The 27,815-nt window shown below is 42.8% G+C and overlaps 1 protein-coding gene across 1 annotated transcript; it reads left to right on the forward strand.

The window, feature by feature from the left end:
* Nucleotides 1–2,086: 2,086 nt before the first annotated feature.
* LOC134409148 (homeobox protein CDX-4-like) lies at nucleotides 2,087–27,246 on the forward strand. Its single transcript, XM_063141733.1, has 3 exons — nucleotides 2,087–2,540; nucleotides 19,269–19,414; nucleotides 26,983–27,246. Exons 1-3 carry the CDS (start codon nucleotides 2,087–2,089, stop codon nucleotides 27,244–27,246), a joined length of 864 nt encoding a protein of 287 aa, XP_062997803.1.
* Nucleotides 27,247–27,815: the final 569 nt, after the last annotated feature.

Consider the following 27,815-nt stretch of genomic DNA (forward strand, 5'->3'; position numbering starts at 1 on the left):
GGACTATAAGACTCATCAGTTCTCCACTGCCAGCCACGGTGGAAACAACTTGGAAACATCAGGACTCCAATGTCAGAGTGGGAGCAAAGAGTACATGAAGGAGGAGGCTTGGAGGCTCCTAAGACCCCCTGCCTCCCAGGATAAACATCACAGCAAGGGGAAGCTGACTCCAGACATCGCTCAGAGAAGGAATGGCTGCAGGGAGCTTGTTTCACTCTTTCCTGCCAGAAATAACACCTATAAGAATTTTGAAACTAAGGCCTGGTGCCGGCTTTGCCCTTTTTCCTCCTCCCACCCAATCATTTTTCCTTTTGTGTTGTGTCTTTTAGATTGTTAGCCTGAGAGCAAGGACTGCCTTACTGGAAGCCTTTCTGGGAGCCATTTTAGGCTGAAGAGCAGGGTAAAAATGCTGTAAATAAATAAATAAATAAATAAATAAAACAGACCAGCTACTGTTCAATGCCAGTCTTGGAGCTCATGTAAATAAATCCACTCCCACTGGTTTCCAATGGGAGGGAATTCACAAAATAAAACAAAATCTGGCCCTGGAAAGAGAGGGGTAAGTGGAGATGTAATTCCTCACTGTCTTTCGTCCTGCCGGGCTTTTGCTCCAGCAGTGCTCTGGAACTGTCAGAGGCTCCAATGTCCCAGCTCTCCACCAGAGGAGGTACGACTGCCTTTTAAGTGATAGAAAGGCTGGTGACAAAAATGTTTTACTATAAAAATAGAAGTACAAATAAGTTCAGAAACAAATAACTACAAGAGATTGCTGTTTTTGATATGTTGTACACCAACTTGGTGGGTTTTGCAGAAAGGTGGTATAAAGATACTAAAAATAAAGTAAAACATATTGCTGTATTGTTGCTGGAGCTTTTCTAGTTATAGAATATATCTGAGAGCGTCTGTCTTGCTGAGAATCACACACACACAAACACACACACAGAGAGACACTCGGTGCCCCTGAGATTAAGCCACTGGAACTGCTCACACAGATAAAAACATTGACTTCAGTACAGCTCTTTATCTAGAAGATCTTCACTGTGATAGGAACCACTTTAGGGTTTTATTATATTTAGAGGTATAAAGTTATTTGTGTGAGCTACTAGTTCCCAGGATCAAATTATGAGGACTTTAATATTCAGGAAGGGGGGGGGATGAAAAAATGAAATGCTCTTCTACCTTAGCAGAGAACGCGCACTATTTCAAGCAAATTCATCTGAATATTTTGGGGGGGAAACATGAGCAAATCAAAGACAACAGCCTTATTCAAATGCCCACTGTGGAGGCTTTTCTAGAATGCAGCAATCATTTTCACAGATAAAACAATGAAAAGTCACTGTTAGGGCATGGTAGAGTCTAACCATTTTATTGTGAGATAAACTTTCACAGATGAAAACCCACTTTGTCTGATGCCTGTGATGAGTCGGCCGCTATAATCATCAAGAGTTTATGCCACAATAAAAATTGTTCGTCTTTAAGTTGCTACAAAACACTTTGTTCCAGAGGGCTAGCCGCGTCAGCCTGTGTTGGGGCAAAAGCAACAAAGAGCCTTGTGGCACCTTGAAGACTCCACAAACGTATAATGCTGCAAGCTTTTGTGGATTAGGGACTGCTCCATCAGACACAGTAACGTTCAATGATCACCATCCTCCTCGTCATCCGATGAAAAATGTTTCACTGGTGGTATTAATTTACTTAAATTAACGCATGCGATCCATGTCCAGTCTGTCAGGGGGCTTGGGGAAAGGGCTGGGCCGGGACATAAAAAGGGTCTGTGAGAAAGGAAACACCCAAGCTGGCAGCAAGGTGGGGTCATTGGAATGGCCAACCCTTCATTTGAATGCAAATGTTGTTTGGGAGCAACCAGTTATCTGTGACATCAGGCAGAACCTTAGTAAACTGTTACCCCCAGCACCTGGTAATACTATTGTTAATCATGTGTAGTAAAGAGACCTCAGGACTAGCATGAGTCATTTATAGAGCCAGTTGGGGCTAGAAAAGAGAGAGTGAGAGAAAGAGGAGGGGGTGTGAGATCAAACGAGTGGAGCAGGATGCTTTGGCAAGACAAAGCCAGGGGAAGAGCATCATGTATGTGAGTTATCTTTTGGAAAAAGAAGCCAGCATGTATCCGGGATCCGTAAGGTGCAACAGCAGCAGCAGCAGCAGCAGCAACAATAACCTGCCAGCACAAAACTTTGCCTCCTCAACACCCTACACAGATTACATGGGATACCATCATATGCAAAGTATGGACAACCGTGGACAACCTTCAGGGGCCTGGGGAGCACATTATGGCCTGCAAAGGGAGGATTGGAATGCTTACGGCCCAGGACCCTCCAGCACTGTGACACCCACACCAATGAACGGATCATCTCCTGGACAGGTTTCCTACAGTTCTGCTGATTACAACTCCCTGAATCCCGCTGGATCGGGGGCTTTACCTCCTGTAGATACAATTAATACAGAGCAAATCTCTCCCCACAGTCAAAGACACAGCTCTTATGAATGGATGAGGAAAACAGTCCAATCCACTTCAACAGGTATGTTGGCGAGGACTAAATTTATACTAAAGAAATCTCTAACGTTATTCTGTACCAGTTCCCACTCACCTCCATAAGACAATGGAATACTCTTTCCCAAGATGAAAAAGGTTCTCTCATTATCACTCACTCATCTGCTGACTGAGCTTTTGAACAATGACTTTGATTTAGTGTCCTTCTGACATCAATATAGGAACAAATAACGTTTTCATGTTGTATATTCAGAAACAAAGTTTTCTTTGGTGGGTGGAGGGAGTTAAACGAAAATGTTAGGTGATAAATGTGAAAACCCTGCAATTTAACTTCAGCACAGCTGTTATCAATGTTGAATGGAAGTAAATTCCAATTAAGCTTTTTCCTAAATAAAAGTATAGATGACTGCAGCCTTAAACATGTTTGTTAATATTGGGTTGGATCCAGACTTACTCAGAGTAGACCCATTGATATTAATGGGATTTAATGGGTCTATGGGTAAGTCTGGATCCAACTCATTGCATTTTAATACATTTCTGATTTAAGAGTAAACTTTTCTACTAGTTTATATGACAAAAGAACTAAAATGGTATTTAAGGAGAAATGTATTCACTGAAAGCTTCATAATTTCAGAGGCCTGCATGAGTAATGAAAGGGAGGTCCGTAGCTCCAGATACTGATTATATGTTCAATTATAGGGTTTCTCACATTAACACTTCAAATGGAAATACTGGATGAAAGGGCCTCCTTCACTTTAAAATGCTAGACGCCCTCAGAGAATGCAGGAATCTAAAACACACAACCAGTTACACAAACCAGTTACACAAACCAGTTACACAAACCAGTTTGATCTCTTCTTGGGCCACTCTCTGGGTTTTTAATAGCAAGCTGGTAAAGAAAAAAGTGTATGACATTTATAAAATATATCTCAGACCTTCAGGAAAATACTCTAGTGATAGATAGATTGGAGACATTCTGGCAGCAGCAGTGGGGATACTGCTAGAATAGTAAATATCCAATCATGATACAGGCACTGCAGGCGAATAATGAAATGATTAGAAAATTCTGATTGCAAAGAGCTGCATAAAAAAGATGCTGGCGATCTCTTGGTTTCTGAGCAACCACAAAAGTCTCTTACGTTTTGACTCAGTTCTTGTGAGATGGTGGAACCTTTAGCTGTAATATCTGGTACTCCATAAAGGAATAAATGATGTTAGGATTTCAAATGAGTCAGGCACACATTAAGAATGGTGGTACTGAGAGAGGAGGACGTCCTACAGACCTTGAGTGCTTTTAGCTTTCATCTAGCTCTGTGGCTATAAAAATAATTGTGCAAACCTATTCCTCTTTGCTGAATAACTTCTGTTCAGAAAAGTCTGATTAGTGCATGGATCATCCAAGAGCTAAACTGTGATACCACATCTTATCACTAAACTTTATGGAATGCTGAACTTCACAGATATTATGGGGACAATCCATGGTTCAAATTATTATAAGTGACCCAAGGAAGCCTTATAGAAAACTATCTCCCATCCCTATTTATCAGGGACAATCTCCATTTTCAGATATTTATCCATTTTGATTCACTGTTGGGGTGATTTTAGAGATGTCTTTTCAAAATGCTGTGAGTTGTCATTCTTAGATTTCAGCATGCTCTCCTCTAGGAGTTAAATCTCTGAGACTCATACGTTGTGCTTGCATGACATTCCTAAACACACTTAACAAGCCACATTGGACACAGTGGGGTTTATTTTGAAGCATTGTATAGTGCACAGCCTGCACATATAATAGAAGAATTAGTTTTGGCATTTTTAACCAAAAGAACAACCCTGCCCTTTCCTTTGTGTAGGACAGCTTCTATGCCATAAATGAAACCAATAAGCAGAGAAGACTTCAGCTATGAATGGTACTGCAATACCACTTTTCAACTGTGAAATGTTGGAGAGTGTGTTAGATAGAGACACAAGTATATAGACACTTCCTAACTCATACTGCAAAACCACAGGCTTAACTATAGTGGTTTTGATCCACAGACAATTCCAAGGGAGCTTAAACAGAGCTCTTTGAAATCCTTTGGTACTCAACAAGAAGGATCAGTCCAGTCCAGCACTCTGTCTTCAGTCATGGCTGCAAGATACCTTGAAATGTTCACAAGCTGTGCCTGATGAAAATAGCCATGCCCTGCTGTTTGCCCCCAGCAATGAGAGGTCCACTGCCTCTAATTGTGGAGGCTCCATTTGGCTTGTCGTGGTTAAGATCTATTGATAGACTTATCCTCCATAAAAGCATTTACTGTTTTTTAAAAACCCTTCCAAAATCAGAGGACTTCACCACCTTTTGTGGTAATGATTTCCAAAACTTTAGGGATGTGTTATAAGAAGTAGGGCCTGATTTTGTCTGTCCTGAATCTAACTGCCAATCAGTTGCATTGAATGAACTCTCCCAAGTCCTTGTATCACTAGCAAGTGAGAAAAACATTTACTTTCACACCATTTTATAGACCTCTGTCAAGTCCTAACTCTTTAGATGTCTCTCTGCGTAAACTAAAAAAAGACCTTGAGCCTCGTATGTTTTCCTGGTAAGGAGAGGTTAGGTTGGCCATCTGTACCTTCTCTCACTCTACAATACCCTTTTGGAGATGGGGTGGCCAGAACTGTGTATAACACTGTAAATGTGGACACAACATAAGTTTTATAGGACTGTATTAAGATTTAAAGTTAGAACCTGCAAATATGGCCCAAAAAACATTTTGATGCAACACATTGTCACAAATATCTTGCAGTTCTGGAGATGTGCTGGCCAGCATCTATTGATGCAACAGATTTGGTACTTAACATAGCAGATGGCCAAATTTCTTAGTTGTTCAATTGCTTTTTAAGGTTTATTTAGAACCCAGAGTGCCAGCAGCTTCAATGCAAGATGAGAGACATTAGAGGCTTTCAAACTGCGTTGCAGGGTACTTTCTATCTAAGGCAGTTTGACCACGATTCACCATTCCTTTTAGAGATGACAGGCTCAGACAGCATACCTGCCTTTAAATAACAATTTTTATCGCATCAGAAATTGAGACCCTATCATAAATATTTGTTTTGCATCATTCTGAATCCCACCTTTGCATGTCAATTCACTACAAATCTTGCGGCAGGTGGGGAGAGCACAGGTCTGGGTATGTCTTCCACCACAGTCTGTTTTTGTACAGCCATAGTGAGGATAGAACTGGGTCAATGCCACATGTGCTGTTTGTGCCTTAGAACACAGGCAGACAGGCTTGCAAGGTCTGCTTCGACCAAAACCCCAAGGTTCACCAACCAGAGTCAGGTGGAAAATAGTGGCTTGGGATGGCTCAGTTCAGATGTAATGATGTCGGTCCAATCAATGAACCATGGTGTATCAAAATGAGAACTAGCCTGGTGCATGGATACTTCCTCCTCCTCTTGCTTCCTCCTCTTCCATGCCTTAACGCAACACTGCCAGTGTTTATTAAACCTTATACCAGAAAAGGGAAACTGGGCTTTAATCTCTAACTGTAACCCGAGATTGTAAACCAACGTTTGATCCTGGTTTGCAAGCCAGGCTTGTAGTCAGAAATTAGACCACAGTTTCCCAGTTTGGATGTAACAGAAAATGGCGCATAAAGGGAGGAAGGGAATGTCCGTTAAGGAATGGGAGAAGTGTGCATTAGGAGAGGAAGGAGGAGGGACCATGTAGGCACTATATTCTAGGTCTGAAAAGCCGTGGTTTATTAAAATAGGGTCATTATATCTGAATAGGACCTGAGAATTAAAGAATAGGCTACCGCCAAGCATGTGGTCAACCCAAGCATTTGTTTCAAGTACCAGAACTGAGCTTGCAGTCCTTTCACAGACAAAACCACTCCTTGGTACCCACCAAACCTTCCTGCTTTCAATGGTCCAATTGGCAAGGGAGAAGCATTTTTGTTGTCAGTATTGTTAAATAGCTAACAACTGCCAATCTACCACAGAGATCTACCAGAAGATTCTGGCCTGCCTTTTACATGCCCCTCTGCCCTAGAACATTTCCCTCCCATCCCACCCCCACCGAAGACATTTTGCAATATGCATGGATTCCTTAGTGGAAAACTCACTGTAGGATGCGTTTCCTCAGGGTAAAACTTTTGAAAATTACAGTCTTAGATTGATGGATTTAGACTTACCCAATGCCACTTACTCAGTGAGCTTAATGGCTAAGAAGAGATTTGAACTTGGTCTTTTCATATCTAAGCCCCCAAATGCTCTATCTACCTGATCAGTAGCAACACCCCTTGTGTGTGTGCATGTGTATATGCATGTGCATCTTATTTGGGGTTGGTCTGATTTGGCCCATGGACCTCCAGTTGCTGACACCTACTCTATCGGCTACACCACGCTCCTGGTCAGAAGCATTCAGGCACAGTGCTAACGGGACCAGCTGGTGGCAATATGGAACAGATTAATCTGTGGCAATCTGGCAAAGGCTCGGTGCCCAAGCGCCCCAAAATTCTCCAAGCTCTCCAAGCCTAGAATTTACCAGATACTTCATTGCTTCCTCACTTGAGTCTACTCCACACATATGGAAGAGTATTGCGGGGAGAGGGAAGATAGAATAGACTTTACCACTTGAGACTGCAGGTGGGAGATACCATGCTTAAATGCTCTTTCATTTAACAAGATAGGCTGTGTTCAGAAGACACCTTAAACCGTGGCTTTAACCACAGTGAATAAAGCAAAAAAAGCCTTATTCACTGTGGTTAAAGCCATGGTTTAAGGTGTCTTCTGAACGGGCCCATAGAAAACTTTTACATCAGGGATAACGATTCTACCTGTTCTCGTTTTATACGTGCAGGGAGTTTTGTGGTTATTTTTGTGGCTGTGTTCCCAACATATGGGAGGATTCGACAATGTGATCCCCACCAGCAGTCTAAAGGGCTGCTGGGCTTCTACCACCTCACTCTGTTGCCAGACCTTTCTCTCCTTCCCCAACTCATCCCTTTTTCACTGCTGTCAATGCATATTGCAAAGCAGAGAAGGATGCTCTGAACCAAAGCCCAAAGAGCCAGCAGTCCTTCTCATAAACCTGCTCACGCCCAGTGCTAAGTACTGAATGGGATGTGAGCTTTGCAACACAGCATAGACAAGTCCACAGCTTTGGGGGCTTATGCCCTAAATCTACGTAAAACTCATTACAAAGCGGTGTGTGGATAACACAACGCAAGACTAGGTGGACTTTGGTGAGTTCCAGCAAGGCAGTATTTATGGTACATCCTACAAGAGCCCACAGCTAATCAGCAAGCCTGTTGCATGTACATGTAGCCACATACTTACAGGTGCACACTTCCTATCTGGGAGAGCCAAATGCCTTCATGCAGAAGGGAGCTGAGTTAGCCTGTTGTTGTAAAGACAAAAGCAAGTATTTCAGATGCCACTGGACGCACTGTTAAATTCCTTCATGGAAGCAACATCTGTGTAACTGCTGGGTGCTCTCAGAAGCCTGGAATCACGTGAAGTACTGGTTCCTCTCTATTCGGCCCTGGTTAGGCCTCATCTAGAGTATTGCATCCAATTCTGGGCTCCACAATTCAAGAAGGACGTAGACAAGCTGGAGCGCGTGGAGAGGAGGGCAACCAGGATGATCAGGGGTCTGGAAACAAAGCCCTATGAAGAGAGACTGAAAGAACTGGGCATGTTTAGCCTAGAGAAGAGAAGATTGAGGGGAGACATGATAGCACTCTTCAAAGACTTAAAAGGTTGTCACACAGAGGAGGGCCAGGATCTCTTCTCGATCCTCCCAGATTACAGGACACAGAATAATGGGCTCAAGTTAAAGGAAGCCAAATTCCAGCTGGACATCAGGAAAAACTTCCTGACTGTTAGAGCAGTACAACAATGGAACCAGTTACCTAGGGAGGTTGTGGGCTCTCCCACACTAGAGGCCTTCGAGAGGCAGCTGGACAGCCCTCTGTCAGGGATGCTTTAAGGCAGATTCCTGCATTGGGAAGGGGGTTGGACTCGATGGCCTTGTAGGTCCCTTCCAACTCTGCTATTCTATGATTCTATACTGTTGTGCTAGCCAGGCAAATAAGTGCAATGAAAAGGACAAAGGAATATCTCTTATTGACTCAACTTCCATAATCCAATTGTATGCTTTCCAGTGGTACGGATTTTTCTGCCTGAAGAAATCCCAGCACTGTTTGATTGACTTTATTTTCTCATGTTTAGGAACCAAACAGAACCTGCAGGTTTGTAGTCAAGCCATTCTCAGTCCACATTGAGAATCAAGCCAGCACATGCCCATCTATGGTTCTGTTATTTGTTCATGCTGGGCAAAACTTTCCCAATCTGGCATGTACTTGACTACAACTGCCATCATCCCTAGCCAATACTCCAACACTTCCGGGTGGGACCACGTTGAGAAAGAATGTGCTAAACCCTGGGAGAAAGGTGGGAACTGGCTTTTTATGTCAATAAACTACAAGATTCTCAATCTGGGACTGGGACCAAGCTCTCTCTAAGGTCCTTGATGAAGAACCATGCTTCTCAGACAATGTGCCTTTTCCTTCCAAGTCTCCTCTCTGGTAGCACTTGTGAAACTCTGATCAACTGAAACATGCTACCTCTCCTAATAGCTTTCCTTACCCCACTGGCTGTGCTATTCATACTCCAACCTCTTTACTTAAAGGTATGTCATGAAATGCTTACCTTTAAGAATGCAATTAGGTGCAGGAGCTTTGAGCAAAGGAGCTAACACCTCCACATCACCACAGCTCAACTCCACTGACAGCCTTTTCCCTACTGCATAGAGCCCTCTACCCACAGCTCTTTTCATGGCAATCTATCACCCAACACTGTCCGGACATCTGCTTTTCCCCCTTCTCCAACCAGGCTTGCAATCTCCACCACCTTCTTACTAGCCACTTTCCCCTCCATTACCCCCTTTGTCATAAGGGCATGAATGGCAAACATTTACCACACTATAGCCAACATACACACAAAACGGCATAATCCAGAGATAGCAATACAGAAAAACAAAAGTGTGAGACAGGCACTTTAAAGAACTTCAAACGCCACTCCAATCTTTTTGCTATTTTCCCTTCTGGAACACCTGTCTATCTTACCAGCACCAGCACCAGCAGCAGCTGAGTGACAGGACCACAGAGAGCGAGTGCCAGAGCAGTTGCCAGAAGATGCTCTGGCGTCCCTATACAGAGGGCAAATCACAGAGCCCACCGAGCGTGGCTACAGCGATAACAGCAACAGCAATGGTGGCAGCTATAACAACCACAGTTTCCGTGGACAAGTTGCCCATACACATCGTAGAGGATTCTAGGACCACCATGTTCTAGGGCAGCTTTCCACAACCTGGTGCCCCCAGATGTGTTGGACTACAACTCCCAACATCCTCTAGCCAGCACAGCCATTGACCATCTGGGTCATGTGATGAATGCACCTCAACATTGCCCTGTGTGAACTAAAACTGCACACTGAACTGTCCATTGGACTGCAGGGGAAGAGTCATAATGATGCTCCAGATGTTTTTCAGGAAAGCCTGTCTGACATTACTGGTCTTATCACTGGGCACTCCCTGTCAAATCTGAAAGAACTCCAGAGTTCCACAGAACACATTTGCCAGGCTACGGCTTTATATTATTTCATCCACCTCATGGATTTGATAGGAAGACTTATTTATCTGTTCTATCCATAGCGTTCTCATTTGTACCCATATAATTCCCACTTGCACAGGCGCTCAACGTCTCTTTCCAATATACTACTATGGCTGCATATATCAACGCCTGTTGAACGTTGAGAAGTGTTAGGTAACATTCTGCCTCTGAGTTAATGAATTTAAAAATTAGATTTGCATAACCAAAGCATTCAAAACACATCCCAAATCAATATTAGGACAGTTGTAGAATTTCTAGAACATCTAGCCCTTCATTTAATTCCTGTTCCAGTAATGGTGATATTGATTGGAAGTTATCAACCAAGTCAGCACCTGAAGGGAAATCACTTCAATGTTCTACTCTTTGCTTCCAGGCATCTGTTTTCTCAGTTACAAACACACCATGAAATACGTCATCAAGAAACAGATTTTTTTCATCCATTTTATTGGGATGTTAAGGACTAAGAAGGGTGTTGGCTGAAGGTGGACTGTACTTCCGGTCTTGCGGGGCGACATGAATGATGGGAGGGATGTGAGGCAACTGAGACAAAATACCAGGGTTTAGATATTGTGCCAGTGTGTTGGATAAAAGAGCTGTGCTATACATTAGCTTGCTGAAAGCAGTGTTCTCATTATGAGTCCTCCCACCACCACCCTGCAGGAATGTCCGGCAGTGCTGACTATGTCATGTGGCATAATCACGTTGTGAGTGTCCCCGTCTATGCTGGACCAAGACAAAGAAGGCATGGTAAGTTACGACATTGGCAGAGGCCACTGGAGAGCCACTGCCAGTCAGTGTTGACAATACTGGGCTAGATGAACCAATGATATACCCAGTATAACGCAATGTTCTATGTACCTAACATGACAATGCTGCAACATGACATAAGAATTTAATAAATATTTACTGGGGTGGGAGAGGGGGGAACACTTGCTTTAAATACATAATAGTAACCACAACCTGGTGCCCTCCAAGTGTGTTGATGACAACTCCCATCATCCCCAGCCTTTAGTCATGCCAGCTTGGGTGGTGGGATTTGTAGTGCAATCCATCTGGAGGGCATCTGGTTGGGGAAGGCTGCCATATATTATCTGGGATAGGAACAAGTCAATGGCTCTCAAACTGAGGGTTGACTAGGGGTAGGCAACTTACAGCCCTCCAGATGTTTTGGCTTACACCCCCCATCAGCCCAAGCCAGGAGAGCCAATGGTGAGGGGTGATGGAAAATTTAAGCCAAAATAACTAGAGGATCACAAGTTGCCCACACCTGGTTTAGACATAAGGAGTTTAGGTACTATGTGAACTAGCCTGGCAAGAAACCTGGGCTTCTATGCTCCCACCTCCTGTCACACACTGCAATTCCCTCCATCCCTTTGTAGTTTGAACAAACCATAGTTTGCCATTTCATCCGATTTGGCAAAACTGTGGTTTGTGCTTGCCTTGAAAACAAGGATTTGCAAACCAGGACCAAAGTGTGGTTTCTGATCCTGGTTTGCAGGGCAAGTACAAATCATACTTCACTGATTCCGACAAAATAGCAAACGATGGCGTCTCAAACCGGGGAGGAAGGGAATCATCGCACATAAGGAGAGGAGGCGCACAAAAGCCTGGGGTTGTGCCAGGCATGTTCAGGTAGCGCAAAACCATGACGGTGTTATTTCTGATCCAGCCCAAACTGAAAGGCCTGAGAGTGGCTGAAATGGGAGTAGATGGTAAAGAATTAGAAAGGCAGGGGCAGTCCTACTCTGAGGCAGGGCAGCAGAATGCCCCCAGGGCTGCAGTGGCCATTCTCCGCCCTGAAACTTAGTTGCATATTTCAGGCAGACTTCTCTGCATCCCCTATGCTAGCCTGCTGCCCTCTGGTGTTTTTGTGGGGGGTAGGGTGGGGGTGTTGTTGTCCCATCACCAGTGTCGAAGTAAGAGTCAATTGCCAGGCCTACGTCAGCTTCCATGGGTGGAATGGAGGGGGCACTATCTTCTCCTTCATCTCAGGCAGCAAAATATCTTGGGCCAGCTGTTGGTGAAAGCCTTAGAATCGCAGAGTTGGAAGGGGCCTATAAGTAGGGTGACCATATGAAAAGGAGGACAGGGCTCCTGTATCTTTAACAGTTGCATAGAAAAGGGAATTTCAGCAGCTGTCATTTGTATATATGGAGAACCTGGTGAAATTCCCTCTTCATCACCACAGTTAAAGCTGCAGGAGCTATACTAGAGTGACCAGATATAAAAGAGGGCAGCTTTAACTGTTGTGATGAAGAGGAAATTCCCCCAGGTTCTCCATATATACAAAGGACACCTGCTGAAATTCCCTTTTCAATACAATGGTTAAAGATACAGGAGCCCTGTCCTCCTTTTCATAGGGTCACCCTACCTATAAGGCCATCTAGTCCAACCCCCCGCTCAATGCAGGAATCCACCCTAAAGATTAAAATACAATCTCCCCTCCCCCCCCAATTCTCATTTTGGGTTCTGTTGTGCATGTTTATATTTATTGTAACCCTCTCAAAGCCTCTTGGACTGAGCAAGCTAAAAATCCAAACTGATAAATCAAGTTCAAGTATGATGTATTTTGCATGTGGTAAAGCAGGAAGCCAATGATGCCAGACTACCTGGCCCTGTCTTGAGTAGACACAGGAAGGAAGCTTTTTACATCTCCATCATTACCTGTGTCAACGGGACCTTTTCCATTGGCATTCTCATATTTTCAAAGCAACCAGCGCAAACAAACACCAGGTGCATCACTGATACTTTTGAGGCAGCAAACCTGGCAGGTAAAGTTCTCTCACTGCTAGTATAGTCACATTTTATGAAAGCCTAATCCAGCCTAACCTAACCTGGTGCCCACCAGATGTTTTGAGTGACACCTCCCAGCATTCCTGAGCATCGGTTACACTGGCTGAGGCTGATGGGAGTTAGTCCAAAACATCTGGAGGGCATCAGGTTGGGGAAAACTGCCATAACCAAACGGACATTTTCTCTGGCTCAGGGTTTTAGGCTGCACTCCTTTCCCCAAAGGAAGTGGGTAGAAACCTACTGTAATGTCAGCTCATCTACATCAAGCAGGATATTCCACTATGAAAGCGGTATGCCAAAGGAAGTGAGGCAGGTAGCTACTAGGAAGAGGGCTTCCTCCGCTGTGGCACCCCGGTTGTGGAATGAGCTCCCCAGAGAGGTCCGCCTGGCGCCTACACTGTACTCCTTTCGTCGCCAGCTGAAGACCTTTTTATTCACTCAGTATTTTAACACTTAATTTTAACTTAAATTTAAATTATACTGTTTTAACTCTGTATTTTAACCTTATATCAATTTTGCTGCGTGGTTTTATCCTGGTTGTGCTTTTTATATTGTATTTTGTATTTGTGTTTTTAACTTGCTGGTTGTTTTATGATGGTTTTAATTTTTGTGAACCGCCCAGAGAGCTTCGGCTATTGGGCGGTATAAACATGTAATAAATAAATAAATAAAATAAAATAAAATAAATAAATAAATAAAAGGCAGGAGCCACACGACTGCTTTATAGTGGTATTGAAGGGCACTGCAGGATTTACACTACTGTTTTATAGTTGTACTGAAGTGCACTGACAACTGTTGGGGCCCAGGACACATCTACACTGAACAGGATATTCCACTATGAAAGTGGTAAGAAAGCAGTATATGGCAAGTGTCAATGGGCCCCAACAGTTGTCAGTGCACTTCAATACCGTTATAAAGCAGTCGTGTGGCTCCTGCCTTTTATATACTGCTTTCATACCACTTTCATAGTGGAATATCCTGCTTGGTGTAGATGAGCCCTAGGAAGCTGCCATATCCTGACCATTGGTCCAGGATCCACTGACTGGCAGCCTGTCTCCAGGTCTGGGGGCACGAAATCTATTTGGAGATGCCAAGAATTCCACCTGGGGCTTTTTCCACGCAAACGAAAGCACGCACCTTACCGCTGTGCCACAGCTTTTACACATCTGGTTCTCTTCAGCCTCCCTGGCTTACTGCAGTCATGGTTTAGTTTTGTCACCTGTGGTGGAGTTGGTGGAGTGGGTATTAGGATTGTGAGCTGGAAACCCCTTGCTTCGACTCCTACCTCAGACATGGCCGCTATCTCTCGTCATGTGAAATGGGGTTAATAGTCTTGCTGTGTTTCTTAGGGTCATTTTACAGATTCTGAGGTGACGCATGTGAAGCAACCTGAGCACTTCAAAATGCTAGTTTTTCTTTTAATGGAGGAAATTGCATCAAGGATTAACTATTAGAGCAAGTAAAGCTCTACAGCATGGGAAGATGGGAGTGAAAACAAGAGACAACTTATTTGAAATCTTGGTCACAGACCTTTTTTCTTGTATTAAAAAGTCACTTGCAACGAAGTGATGGTTAAAGAAGATTAAGGTAACAAGAATGTAACAGTACTACTTATTCAAAATTCAGACTAAGAAACAGAAGGGGGAATCTGGAATATATCTAATTTCAATTTGTTTGTATAAAATATCTTGTACTTATATCTTGTACTTATAGAGGCATTCAAGAGGCAGCTGGACAACCATCTGTCAGGGATGCTTTAGGGTGGATTCCTGCACTGAGCAGGGGGTTGGACTCGATGGCCTTGTAGGCCCCTTCCAACTCTGCTATTCTATGATTCTATGATTCTATGATCTTTAAAATAAAACTTCCAAGGTGGTTTACCATATGCAAAACTTTATAGGAAACAACCTAAGAATTGTCCTCTACCTCCACATCTGCAACATATTAAAAAGGAAATTAAAAAGTCAAATTAAGGATCTAATTTTAAAACCTGAGCAAATAAAAGTACTGCCTGCCAAAAATGAAATTTGATAATAGGGATGCCTCTAGTGAGAAAATTCTACAGACCGGGAGCTATTTATTTATTTATTACATTTTTATACCACCCAATAGACGAAGCTCTCTGGACAGTTCACTAAAATTAAAACCATTCAAAGTATAAAACAGTATAAAAACATGGTATAAAATACAATATAAAAGCACAACCAAGATAAAATCAGAAGCAGTGCAGAAATACAAATTTAAAACAGCCAATTTAAAATTAAATTCATAGACTGTTAAAATGCTGAGAGAATAAAAAGGTCTTCACCTGGTGTCTGAAAGAATATAGTGTAGGTGCCAGGCGAACCTCATTCCACAGACGGGGTGCCACAGCAGAGAAGGCCTTCCTCCTGGTAGCCACCTGCCTTGCTTCCTTTGGCAGGGGCTCACGGAGAAGGACCCCTGAGGATGACCTTAGGGTCCAGGCAGGTACATATGGGAGGAGGCGTTCCTCCAGATAACCTGGCCCCAAGCCGTTTAGGGCTTTAAATGATAACACCAGCACTTTGAATTGGGCCCAGACCTGAACTGGCTATCACTGAAATGACCCTTTCCCTGGTCTCCACTTGCTTTGCCTCTGAACGTAGGGACATCTGGAAAGGACCTCTGAAGTTTATACCAACATTTTGGCAGGGTCCTGAGATATCGTATAGAGCCTTCAATATTAAAAACAGCACTAGGAATTGTGCTCAGAAATAGAATAACAACCACTGAAGTTGTTTAAGAACTAGTACCATGTCTTCCACTTGGCTGACCTGGTCAACAATCTAGCAAGCTGTATCTTGAACCAAATATAATTTCCAAATAGTCTTCAACGGCAGCCCCATATATAATGCATTTTGGTAGTCCAGCCTGGAGAAAGGAAACTCATAGAAAAGTGTAATGAGACAATGCTTTTTCAGGTGTGACAGTCCATCCGTAGAATTTTCTCAATGGAGATACTCACGGTCTTTCCTCCATGCTCCACTCTTTGTTAAAACAAATATCAAGCCAAGGGTACTTGGACAATCCTCCTTCTGTTCCTCTTGTATAGCTCCGATAGATTTGAAGGGAGCCTGCACAGAAGAACGTGATAGAGGATTGTTTCCCAAATAAGGAATCTGAGCGAAGGTACACATTATATTTATGTATTTATTTAACATCATGGATGTGCATGACACTTGACAGAATAGCATAACCAAAATAGCAGTAAACTTTAAGGTTAGGGACCAATCTAAAAGTTTGACAGTGGGGAGACAACTAAAGGAATAATGAGAAAAGCCAGGATACCAAACAATGAATGTGAGTCATACATACTTAAACCTTGTTTCAAGGGAATGAGGGCTAGTGTTAAACCAAATGAGGATGAAGGAGTTAACCCAAAGGTAACCCAAGGTATAGCTAGAATTAAATGCACCCACCGCACTCTATAGAACAATTTTTGCTATTATATCCGTCATTACTAACAGTTGACTTCAAGAGTTTTTCCAAATTTCTCTGTTGCTTTGAAGCAGTTTTCCTTGTCCATAATCAGAATCGAGTCTACATCACACAAATGAGAATATCAACATAGCCTCTTTTATCACACTGCAGAATTCACAGACAGAGGCAAATTCATGTGACAAGGAGGATGTAAAACAGGAGCTACCTCTCAAGACAAGGCGAACCAGAGGCAGTTTTAATGCTAATTTATTTCGCTTTGTAAACTAGTTGTGAGGTCTAAGTCTCCCCCCCCCCCAATCCCACTCCGCCTTGCTCGAGGCTCCATTGTCTTCAGTTCAGAGGCCTATCTGCCATATCAAGCAACAGACCCTCTTTTAACACTTCTTTTGCCTTTGATATGCATCCTTGTCTCTTCCTTCTCCTTCTTTTCTTTAGCAGTTATATTGCCGGAAAGGGTGATGATTTTCACAGCAAATAAAGAGGCCCTCTCTTCCCTTTTATTGTGTTCAGAAGGAATGCTCTGTGAACTTTATAGCCAATGAGGAAACCGTCCTCTCCTTCCAATCCCCCACAAACCCAAGCTGAGTCACAGCCTGCTAGAATAACTTAAGTACCCTAATACAGGTCAAACACCAGGTGAGCAGCTTTATGCCATGTGAACAGCCTGATTCCCACAGAAAGTTACAAACAACCACTTAGATGGAGCTTGCTCTGTTGGCACATCAGAATAATATATTTTCACCATAGAATACTTCCCAACTTTTTAACTTCTAGCCTCATAAGCAGACTTCTCCATCCTAGTGATACTAGGAGCAATGTTCCAACACACTGAGATTTTGGAAGGCTGCCGTAAAATGAAGCCCATCCCTTTGAATTCCCTTGGAAGAGCCTTGAAATAACCAACAGCTCCGATATTAAAGTGGTCCTCTAAAATAGGGCTTCACGGCTTGCAAACCAGCAAGCCAAACATTGCCCTCAAGCTACGTTTTATGTCCTCTAAGGTGCTTGACAATGCTCCCCACCCCCAATCCCAGGCAGGCAAAAATAACAGGTTTATCAAGCCTCCCAGGAGCCACCCTACATGGCTACATTTGGTTTGATGGGTTTCACAATGATCTCAGATTCTGGTAATAAGTATAACCCCATCAGGACAAATTTTAGGAAATATTTACCAAATCATGTGATTTTTATTTATTTATTTTATTTGTACCAGTGATATGTAATGTATGTGCTTCACTGGGAAATTCATAATTAGTTCCCCAAAGTACAGTAAAAACGGTATACCAGTTTATTTTGGAGAGAGGCAGCTGTAAGAACATCAGAACATAAGAAGAGCCCTGCTGGATCAAACCAAGGGTCCATCTGATCCAGAATTCTGTTCACACAGTGGCCAACCAGATGTTGACGAAGGACCCACAAGCAAGTCCTGGTGTAACAGCACCTTCCCATCCATGTTCCCCAGCAACTGGTGTATATAGGCTTACTGCCTCTGATACTGGAGGTAGCACATAGCCATCAGGGCTAGTAGCCATTGATAGCCTTCCCCTCAAGGAATTTATCCAACCCCCTTTTAAAGCCATCCAAATTGGTGGCCATCACTCCATAACTATGGAATTATATATCCTGAATCTTCCATCAATCAGCTTCATGGGGTGACCCTGGGTTTTGTATTATGGGAGAAAAATGTCTCCCTAGCCACATTCTCCACACCATGCATAAAGCTGTCTCTTTCAATGTCCCTATTCAGAAGACACCTTACACCACGGTGGATAAGACAGTGAATAAGTCTTTTTGCCTTATTCGCTATGGTTCAAGCTGTGGTTTAAGGTGTCTTCTGAAAAGGGCCAATGACTGGCAAATTGAAACTACATTGCTGAATGTCAGTGAAAGAAGGGGTTAGAGACTCAGCAGCCATCTCTATTGCTTTGTACTGAGGAAAGAAGGGGGGTTATTCAGGAAAATGGGTAGAGAGAAGAAACACAACCTCATATAAAGAAAACAGGCAAATCCCTCTCTTGACTAGCCAATTTGGTGCTGAAACCTTTTTAAAAGTTTATTTAATTTTTGGAGTTATTGCACTAAGGAATCATAGCACCACCAATACATTTTTTTAATTGGTTGGTTGCAGAATTCCATCTTAATGCAATGACACAACTCTGAAAAATAAATTTAAAAAATAAGCATGAAGCGTGCTGCATGCAGGAAAACAGCTGAAAAGGCAAAATAGTGACTAAAAAAATCCATCACCACCACAGTTCCAAAGATTCCTAGGGTCTTTGGAGGATTGGATTTTTCTTACTATGACCCAGTTTTCATCATGCAACCCTTCTCCCACACCCCATAATTCAGGTCAATGGAGAATGCAATGAGGATAAAAAATGTGTACAGAAAAATTGCATGTTGCCCTTAGGGTCCTTGCGGGGGGGGGACTTTTCTCTACTACCACCCATTTTCCTTCAAGACCCTTCTCCATGTTCCCCAGTGCAAGTCAATGTAGAAATGTAAATAAAAGTTTTATGAAAGAAATCATGAAACAAGTTTTAAGAAAGAAAAGCAATGGAATGGAAAGAAAGAAACTACCAAAAAAATTAAAAATCCATTTTTTTACTGCACATCCCAAATATATAGTATTCCTAATGTTGATGGGCAGGAGGTGCTTTATAAATGCTATTTATTGTAGTAGCAACAGCAATAGTAGGAGCAGTAGTAGTAGTAACAGTGAGAAAGCAAGGCTAGGCATGCATATTTCTGTATCCCAGGAGGCACAAAAATAAGACACCATAAACCTTCTGATGAAAAATATTTATGCATATTTTGTTTGTTTTGTCGCTGTTTTCAAACAGGTAAAACAAGAACAAGAGAGAAATACCGTGTTGTTTACACAGATCATCAGAGATTAGAATTGGAGAAGGAATTTCATTACAACAGATACATTACAATCCGGAGGAAGTCTGAACTTGCTGCAAACCTAAGACTTTCTGAGAGACAGGTAGAGTATGAGTTATATATACCAGGTTTCCTATCTGATACATAATAATCAAATTATTGGACCAAATTTGCGTGCCTGTAAATAAATGCAAAACATTCCAGGGGAGTATATGTAGAGTTTATTATGTATAAATATCGAAAAATGCCCATTAACACCCCGTTAAGCACAACTTGTCATGCCTTCGTCTACTCAAGAGCTTTAAAATATAGTACTAAAAGTTATTCCATGCAGATATTCTCATAAGCAATACACTTGAACTGGGGGTGGAAGCTTGTGGAATTCATTAAGATAAAAAAAATTTAATTTGAGAATGGAATTAGGAATCAGTCGGAGTATTTGTCCTTCTAGCCTAGCATTCTCAGCAGAGACCTTTCCCATCATCCAGTACTGGGTCCTTTTAACTGAAGATGGCAAGGATTGAATCTGGGACTTTCTGCAGGCAAAGGAGGTGCTCTGCGATTTAGCAATGGTCCCCATTCTCTTCCAAGACTGTCGATTGCGCAGACAAAACCAGCACAATATGCTTATGTTCTTTTAACAGTAGCTTGATAAGTAGAAGTCAGCAGGTTGATTTTTTCAAGGCATAGAGCTAAAAGTTATCATCTGCTAATTTCTGTAGATCATAGAATCATAGAATAGTAGAGTTGAAGGGGCCTATAAGGCCATCGAGTCCAACGCCCTGCTCAATGCAGGAATCCACCCTAAAGCATCCCTGACAGATGGTTGTCCAGCTGCCTCTTGAAGGCCTCTAGTGTGGGAGAGCCCACAACCTCCCTAGGTAACTGATTCTATTGTCGCACTGCTCTAACAGTGAGGAAGTTTTTCCTGATGTCAGGTGGTTTCTCTTCCCTTTCTTATTGTTTTGTTATGATTTTATTAGAATGTAAGCCTATGTGGCAAGGTGTTGCTGTTTTAGTATTTTACTATGTGCAGCACCATGTACATTGATGGTATTAAATAAAATAATAATAATAATAATAATAATAATAATAATAATAATAATAATAATATAACCACAGGGGATGGTTACAAAAAAGCTGGCAACTCAGATATGCATATAGAATCTAAAGTCTAATCTTGTCTAAATGAGATGTTTAATTTATATGGAAACTTCACCATCTCATCAGTTTCAATCCTCTTGTTGTAAAGCATCTTCATGGGCCTGAAGCCATACACTGGAAACAATTCAGTCATGAATCAATACAAGTTTACATCAATGCAATGACCGTATGCTCCTCCCTATCCCACAGGGAACAGGTTTCCAAATTTAAATTTAGCTGACTTGGAAATGAAGGAACTAAGCTGTAACAAAAGGTTCCAAGGACACTATAGTCCAGAAGTGACCACAAGGTAGATGTTTAATAAGAGTGATTTACCAGCCCTCACTCTTTTCTCTCTCTCTCTCTCGGGACTAGCTATAGGGTGACCATATTTTGGAAGCCAAAAAGGAGGACAACATGGCCGGCCCCAACATCAACACTGTCAAACAGCACACTGCAACCAATGAAAACATGACACTGACACAGGATGCAGTGAAAAGGGGAGAGGGTCAGATGGGGTGGACTCAAATTAAAATTCAGCAACTGGGCGTCACACAGGGCAATCCTACATACATTTACTCGGAATCAAGTCCCAATGTATTCAAGGACACTTGCTCCCAGTGTCTCCCTTGCTTTTAAATAATAAAAATTATTATTATTATTATTATTATTATTATTATTATTATTATTATTATTTATATAGCGCCATCAATGTACATGGTGCTGTACAGAGTAAAACAGTAAATAGCAAGACCCTGCCGCATAGGCTTACATTCTAATAAAATCATAATAAAACAATAAGGAGGGGAAGAGAATGCACCAAACAGGCACAGGGTAGAGTAAAACTAACAGTATAAAAGTCAGAACAAAATCAAGTTTTAAAAGCTTTAGGAAAAAGAAAAGTTTTTAGCTGAGCTTTAAAAGCTGCGATTGAACTTGTCGTTCCCAAATGTTCTGGAAGAGCGTTCCAGGCGTAAGGGGCAGCAGAAGAAAATGGACGAAGCCGAGCAAGGGAAGTAGAGACCCTTGGGCAGGTGAGAAACATGGCATCAGAGGAGCGAAGAGCACGAGTGGGGCAATAGTGTGAGATGAGAGAGGAGAGATAGGAAGGAGCTAGACAGTGAAACAATGACACAAACAATGCAATCTTCCTGCATTATGCACACTTATTTGCCCAATAATGCAGCATGGCTGTACTTGCTAGGGATGATGGGAGCTGTAGTCCAACTCATTTGGAAGCCATCAGGTCAGGGAAGGCTGTTATCTGAAGCTCAAAATGAATCTCAACAGCTGCACCAAGTGTCTTAAGGTTCATTTGTGCTCACAAAAGACAAGATGCCCCGCCCGTTCCCCACTCAGCTGTTCCACCTGTACACACTATGGAGAGGGAGGCTGAAAGAGTAACAATTTAAGACAAACAAAATTCCCATCCCTAAATCTCTCCACAAGGCAAAAGGAAACAGGATTTGCTAAATTCAGGGAAAGAACCAAAACGAGAAAGGGGGGGGGGAGGTGAGCGAGAGATTATCTCCGGTAAATGCTTCTGTTCCACTGCTAAGTCTTATATGCCACTGCTGATACTCTGCACCTAAAGTACTTATTATTATTATTATTATTATTATTATTATTATTATTATTATTTATATAGCACCATCAGTGTACATGGTGCTGTACAGAGTAAAGCAGTAAATAGCAAGACCCTGCCGCATAGGATTACAATCTAATAAAATCATAGTAAAACAATAAGGAGGGGAAGAGAATGCAAACAGGTACAGGGTAGGGTAAGCAGGCACAGGGTAGGGTAAAACTAACAGTAGAAAGTAACAGTAGAAGTCTGCACAACATCAAGTTTTAAAAGCTTTAGGAAAAAGAAAAGTTTTTAGTTGAGCTTTAAAAGCTGCGGTTGAACTTGTAGTTCTCAAATGTTCTGGAAGAGCGTTCCAGGCGTAAGGGGCAGCAGAAGAGAATGGACGAAGCCGAGCATTCTCTTGCCCACTTTCACCATCGTTCCTGGCCCGTCAAGACGTAAAGCCTAACATTCAGTGTGTTCTCTGATCCTGCTACCCTAAACAGCCAGCAAGTAAAAAAGTAGGCAGAAAAAACCTCCAAGCGGAGGCTGCAGCTGCCAAGGTTGGGCAAGTTGTAAAAGGCAAAGAGAAAGTCTAGACAGGCACTGAAATGTGCTTGGAAATCAAATCAAGGGAGTTAAAGGAGTGCTTGGGGAGTGTGGGGGAGAAATACCTGCGATCTAGGTACAGTTATCCACATTTTGGTAACATCTAGATTAGATGACTGCAGTGCAGTCAATGTGGAGCTGTCCACGAAGGCTGCAGAAACTACAGCTAGTTCAGAATAGAAGGGAATATATTTTGCCAGTTCTTAAGAATTCTCAAGGGGATGTACAGTCAGTAAAAACTAAGAGCTGTATAACTTTTTTGTTGTTTATTCGTTCAGTCGCTTCTGACTCTTCGTGACTTCATGGACCAGCCCACGCCAGAGCTTTCTGTCTGCCGTCGCCACCCCTAGCTCCCCCAAGGTCGAGTCTGTCACCTCCAGAATATCATCCATCCATCTTGCCCTTGGTCGGCCCCTCTTCCTTTTGCCTTCCACTTTCCCTAGCATCAGCATCTTCTCCAGGGTGTCCAGTCTTCTCATACCGACATATCTCTGGTTGTACTGATCCATTTAGTTTTCACGGCAAGAATACTGGGGTGGGTTGCCATTACCTTCCCCAAGGATCGTATTTAGTCTGACCTCTCTATCATGACCTTCCCGTCTCAGGTGTCCCTTCACGGTTTAGCTCATGGCATCCTTGAGGTGCTCAAGCTCCAGCACCACGACAAGGTGGTGGAGGGCCAGGATCTCTTCTCGATCCTCCCAGAGTGCAGGACACGGAATAACGGGCTCAAGTTGAAGGAAGCCAGATTCCGGCTGGACATCAGGAAAAACTTCCTAACTGTTAGAGCAGTGCGACGGTGGAATCAGTTGCCTGGTGAGGTTGTGGGCTCTCCCACACTAGAGGCATTCAAGAGGCAGCTGGACAACCATCTGTCAGGAATGCTTTAGGGTGGATTCCTGCATTGAGCAGGGGGTTGGACTCGATGGCCTTGTAGGCCCCTTCCAACTCTGCTATTCTATGATTCTATGATTCTAAGGTAATGATCTCCTTTGCTGGAGGCTGTATAACTACTGAAGGCAAATCTAAGAATGGTAACAGCTAAACAAATTGATAATACTACAAAGGGCAACAGTGAACAGTGCTACATCCGTTGAATTTGCTGCAGAAAACTAACATGTTTTCATTCCTCACCTAAACTGTTATAGTGATATAGATGAGGGGGTGTCTTGGGGCAGCTGGTTCCAAAGTTGTGGTGTCAAAGTTTGTCTCAAGCCACATAAGACTGGAATCACACAAGGAAGGGATATAAATGCAAGACCTCTACAGCAGAGCTCAGGGAACAGGGAGGACTTTATGCCTAGATCTTCCTTATGCTCAGGCTTATCGCTGTCAGCCATGAAAGTGTATAAGCAGCCTGACATTTTGATGACACCAAAGAATGACCACAGTTCCATTCCACTGCTTCCAATCAAATAAAACAAATTTAGTTGTGCTGGTCCATAAAAATAAAAAAATCAAATCCTACAGTCAGACAATAACTTTATCGGGACCAACCAAAAATGCACTAAACTGCAGGCAGGCTTCCAAGATTTCTGGATCTGTCTATCAGACAAGCTGTTACAAAAAGCCAGGGGAAGGAGGGAAGGAGAGAGAGAGAAAAGAAGACTGCTTGATGTTGAACTCTGTATGGGCAGCGTCTTAAGACGGAAAGGAGGCGGAGACACAGACCTGGCACCCTCTCTATATATGGGACTTCAACTCCCATCATTCCCATGCAGCACTGCCATTGGCTGAACATTATGGGAGTTGCAGTCCAATGCATCTGGAGGGCGCCAGGCTGGAGAAGGCTGGATTAGACTCTGCTAGGTATCACGCATCTTTCAGGCTATACCTAGGACTGCTAGGACAAAAAACCACAAAATGGTTGATTCTCACATTTTTGAACATATAATCAAAATTCCTTGGTAGGCAAAGGACAGAAATGAAGAGAAGCAGTGTTTTTATATGCGGGAAAAGGATTTTAGGTGGTACATTTGGTTAAGAAAGGAAAAGTCAATAAAATTCTAATCAAGCGATGTTGCCTAATAGTTAGACGGAAGGAAACTCTCAGATTTCAAACATTCTATCTGTTCTTCCCAAACCCTTTGCACAATAAATCACCACTTGTGAGTTTCAAGCCTGTATGTGTTCTTCCTTGCCTTCATCTTTATATGGACATTGGCTTGGTTGCACACATCGCATTGGGATTGTTGCAAACATTTTATTTGGGATGACTGGACCCTGATTTTCTAGGGTCCTTAATCACAAGGGGGGGGGCTTTCATAGATACAAAAGGTTCTCCAGAGTAGACGTTCACCATAATCAAGTGAAGGGCTTGGAGGAGCCATAGGATTTCAGGGTGGGACTGGCACAACAGCAGCCCAGCTGTGTGTGGGTCTTCTGGCGATACTTCTTGAATATCACTAAAGATTCTATTATATCCCCAACGCTGTTCAATACCTACATGAAACCACTGGGGGGGGGAGGGATATCCAGGGGAGTGGGCTGAGGTGTCATCAATATATAGTTGACACCTAGCTCTAGCTCTCCTCTTCATCAAATTCAGGTAAGACAGTGGCTGTTCTGAATGTGTGCCTGAGGACGGTAATGGACTGGATGAGGATCTATAAACTGAAACTCAATCCAGACAACATGGAGGCACTGTTAGTAGGTACGCAATTAAGTGGTGTTCAAGGAGTTCTGGAGGAGGTTGCATTCCCCCTAAATGATCGGGTTTGGAGGTGTGCTTGAATCCAGCATTGTCACTAGAGGCATAGGTGGATTTGGTGGCCCAGAGCTCCTTTTATCAGCTCTGGTTGATATACCAATTAGGTCCTTATCTGGACCAAGATGGCCTTGCTACAGTTATCTATGCTCTGGCAACCTCTCATCTGGATCTCTGGAATGCGTTATAGGTGGGGCTGCCTTTGAAAACAGTCTGGAAACTTCAGATCCTCCAAAATAGATTGTTATCAGGGACTGACCAGTCAATTTCTATGCCTGATTCAAAGTGCTGGTATTAACATTCAAAGCCCCAAATGGCACTGGGGTTTCGTCCCCTCCCATATTTACCTGCCTAGACCCTAAGTTTATCTCCAGTGGTTTTCCTCCAGCAGCTCCCACCAAAAGAAGTTAGATGGGAAGATGGGGGGGGGTTCTGTTGTAGCTCTGATTATGGAATGAGCTTCCCAGAGAGGCTCACCTAGCGCTACATTGTGCTCTTCTCAGCGCCAGGTGAGACCTTCTTATTTCCCCTGGCATCTTAGTCTTTCACTTTCTGTTGTTTTAAATCTATCTTTGCATTGCGGCTAGGTTTTATTTTGGTTTTTATTTTATATGGTAATTTTAAACTGATAAACTTCTATATATATTGTATGTCGTCATATTGTATTTTATGGTTTCAGTTATGGTGAACCGTCCACAGAGCTTTGGCTATTGGGTGGTATAAAAATGTAATAAATAAATAAATGAAAATGAAGAGGCCACCAAAGTGGTCTGTTTGCAAAAGGCCTCATGGCATCACAGCAGCCATTTGCACTGTAAAGTACAAAGAACTTTGCATCAATAATAGGGTGGCCACTTATGAATTGCCAAAAAGAGGACAAAAGAGGGCGGTGATTTGCATAAATCAGCATATCCTAATTGACATGACTTGCTTCTAACTTAGAAATCATTATCATAATTTAAAAAGAAATATAATACACCTTACCACTGTGCGGAGAACTGTAAGCAGGTGGTCTGTGTGCCTACCTATTCAGACTGCTGTTCACTAACTTGATGGACAGTAGTTCTTCTGGTTCTTTACCTTTAAACTAGAACTGGATGGGACAGCTCTTCAAATAGAGAGCAGTCCTCTGGCAGCCCTTTGAACAGAGGACTGCCTTCTGTATAAGACACATGGCCACCCTATTAAATTTTTACATCATAATTCTACCAAGTGTTGTTCCATTTGAAGTTAGACAATGGTTGTCTTGACCATAGAGCTTGGGAAGAGTAAACAAGCTACTTGTAAGACACATGAATAGTATGTGGATGCACAAGTAGTGCCATCTTGCGAGTAATTATGACACAAACTACTCCGAGGGTTTGAGAGAATTCCCTCAAAAGACTGTGGCTGTCATGATAGGGGCTGGTGCTATCAAAATGACTCTGCACCTACCCCATGATTGGATGTACTTTGCTGGTCTTGTGACCGTAATAAACTACTACTATGATTGGATGAGGCTTGGTTAGCACCACAATTTAGTTATAGAAAGACATACCAAGAGGCATATATGGATTTATGATTTTTTCTGTTCTATGATGTTTAGCTAACATTGCATTACATTTTGCAGCAAGCAACTGAAAGGTTTTTTTCTTTGCCATTGTAGGTAAAAATCTGGTTCCAGAATCGCAGAGCCAAAGAAAGGAAATTAATGAAGAAGAAAATGACCAATTTTGATGGCAGCAGCCTTGGTTCCATCCAGAGTGACTCTGGTTCAATGAGTCCAATTCCGATTCCTGACCCACAGACTCATTCAGAAATGGCTGGTACTTTATTTCCTCCACCACCACTGCCACCGCCGCCACCTCCTCTTCCAATGAATGGCTTGCAGCACAATGGGAACCTTCAGCAAGTTGTGGCATCTCAGTAGGGCCATTCTGATCAATGAAGAACATGATAACCCATGAATACATGGAGCACTACAGTTCACAAAGGGGACGCCAAAGCTGTTTACAAAAGCCCCCCCCCTCCCCGTCATCACAACAGCCATTTGTAAAGTACAGAGAAACTCACATCAAATATCAAGGCTTGCAAAAGAACAACAGAACTTTCTTTGGCAAGGGCACTGTGGAATGAGAGGGGCTGGGCTTGGGAACCACGTGCCCTTGGCTGCAAAGTTGGTCTGGTTAAGAGCAAACAAGAAGAATCACAGCCAGAGCAGCTTTTGGAATGTGTCCCCCGAGTCCACACCTACAGCCCCGCACTTTGCGTGATTTGAGATTGAGGAATGTGTACATTCAACCCTTTGTTCTCTGTGGTGTATTTTTCTTCTGTTCACTTAACAGGGTGCAGCTAATAACAATTACTGGGAAACTGAGTATAGCCAAAACACGGAATAAGAATAAACTTGTTGTCAGGGCTGGGGGTATGTTCTGATTCTCAGCTTTCTTTCTTTTCCTTTTTCCTTTTTCAAAGAGCAAGTTTCTCGCCCTTATGGCC

This window comes from Elgaria multicarinata, chromosome 15 (assembly GCF_023053635.1).
Source record: "Elgaria multicarinata webbii isolate HBS135686 ecotype San Diego chromosome 15, rElgMul1.1.pri, whole genome shotgun sequence".
Lineage (NCBI taxonomy): Eukaryota > Metazoa > Chordata > Lepidosauria > Squamata > Anguidae > Elgaria > Elgaria multicarinata.

Bases quoted from the DNA above. Each gene is read 5' to 3' on its own strand.
- LOC134409148 (XM_063141733.1), top strand. From the start codon at position 2,087: ATGTATGTGAGTTATCTTTTGGAAAAAGAAGCCAGCATGTATCCGGGA. The intron at 2,541-19,268 runs GTATGTTGGCGA...GTTTTCAAACAG, and splicing joins AGTCCAATCCACTTCAACAG to GTAAAACAAGAACAAGAGAG. The intron at 19,415-26,982 runs GTAGAGTATGAG...TTGCCATTGTAG, and splicing joins TAAGACTTTCTGAGAGACAG to GTAAAAATCTGGTTCCAGAA.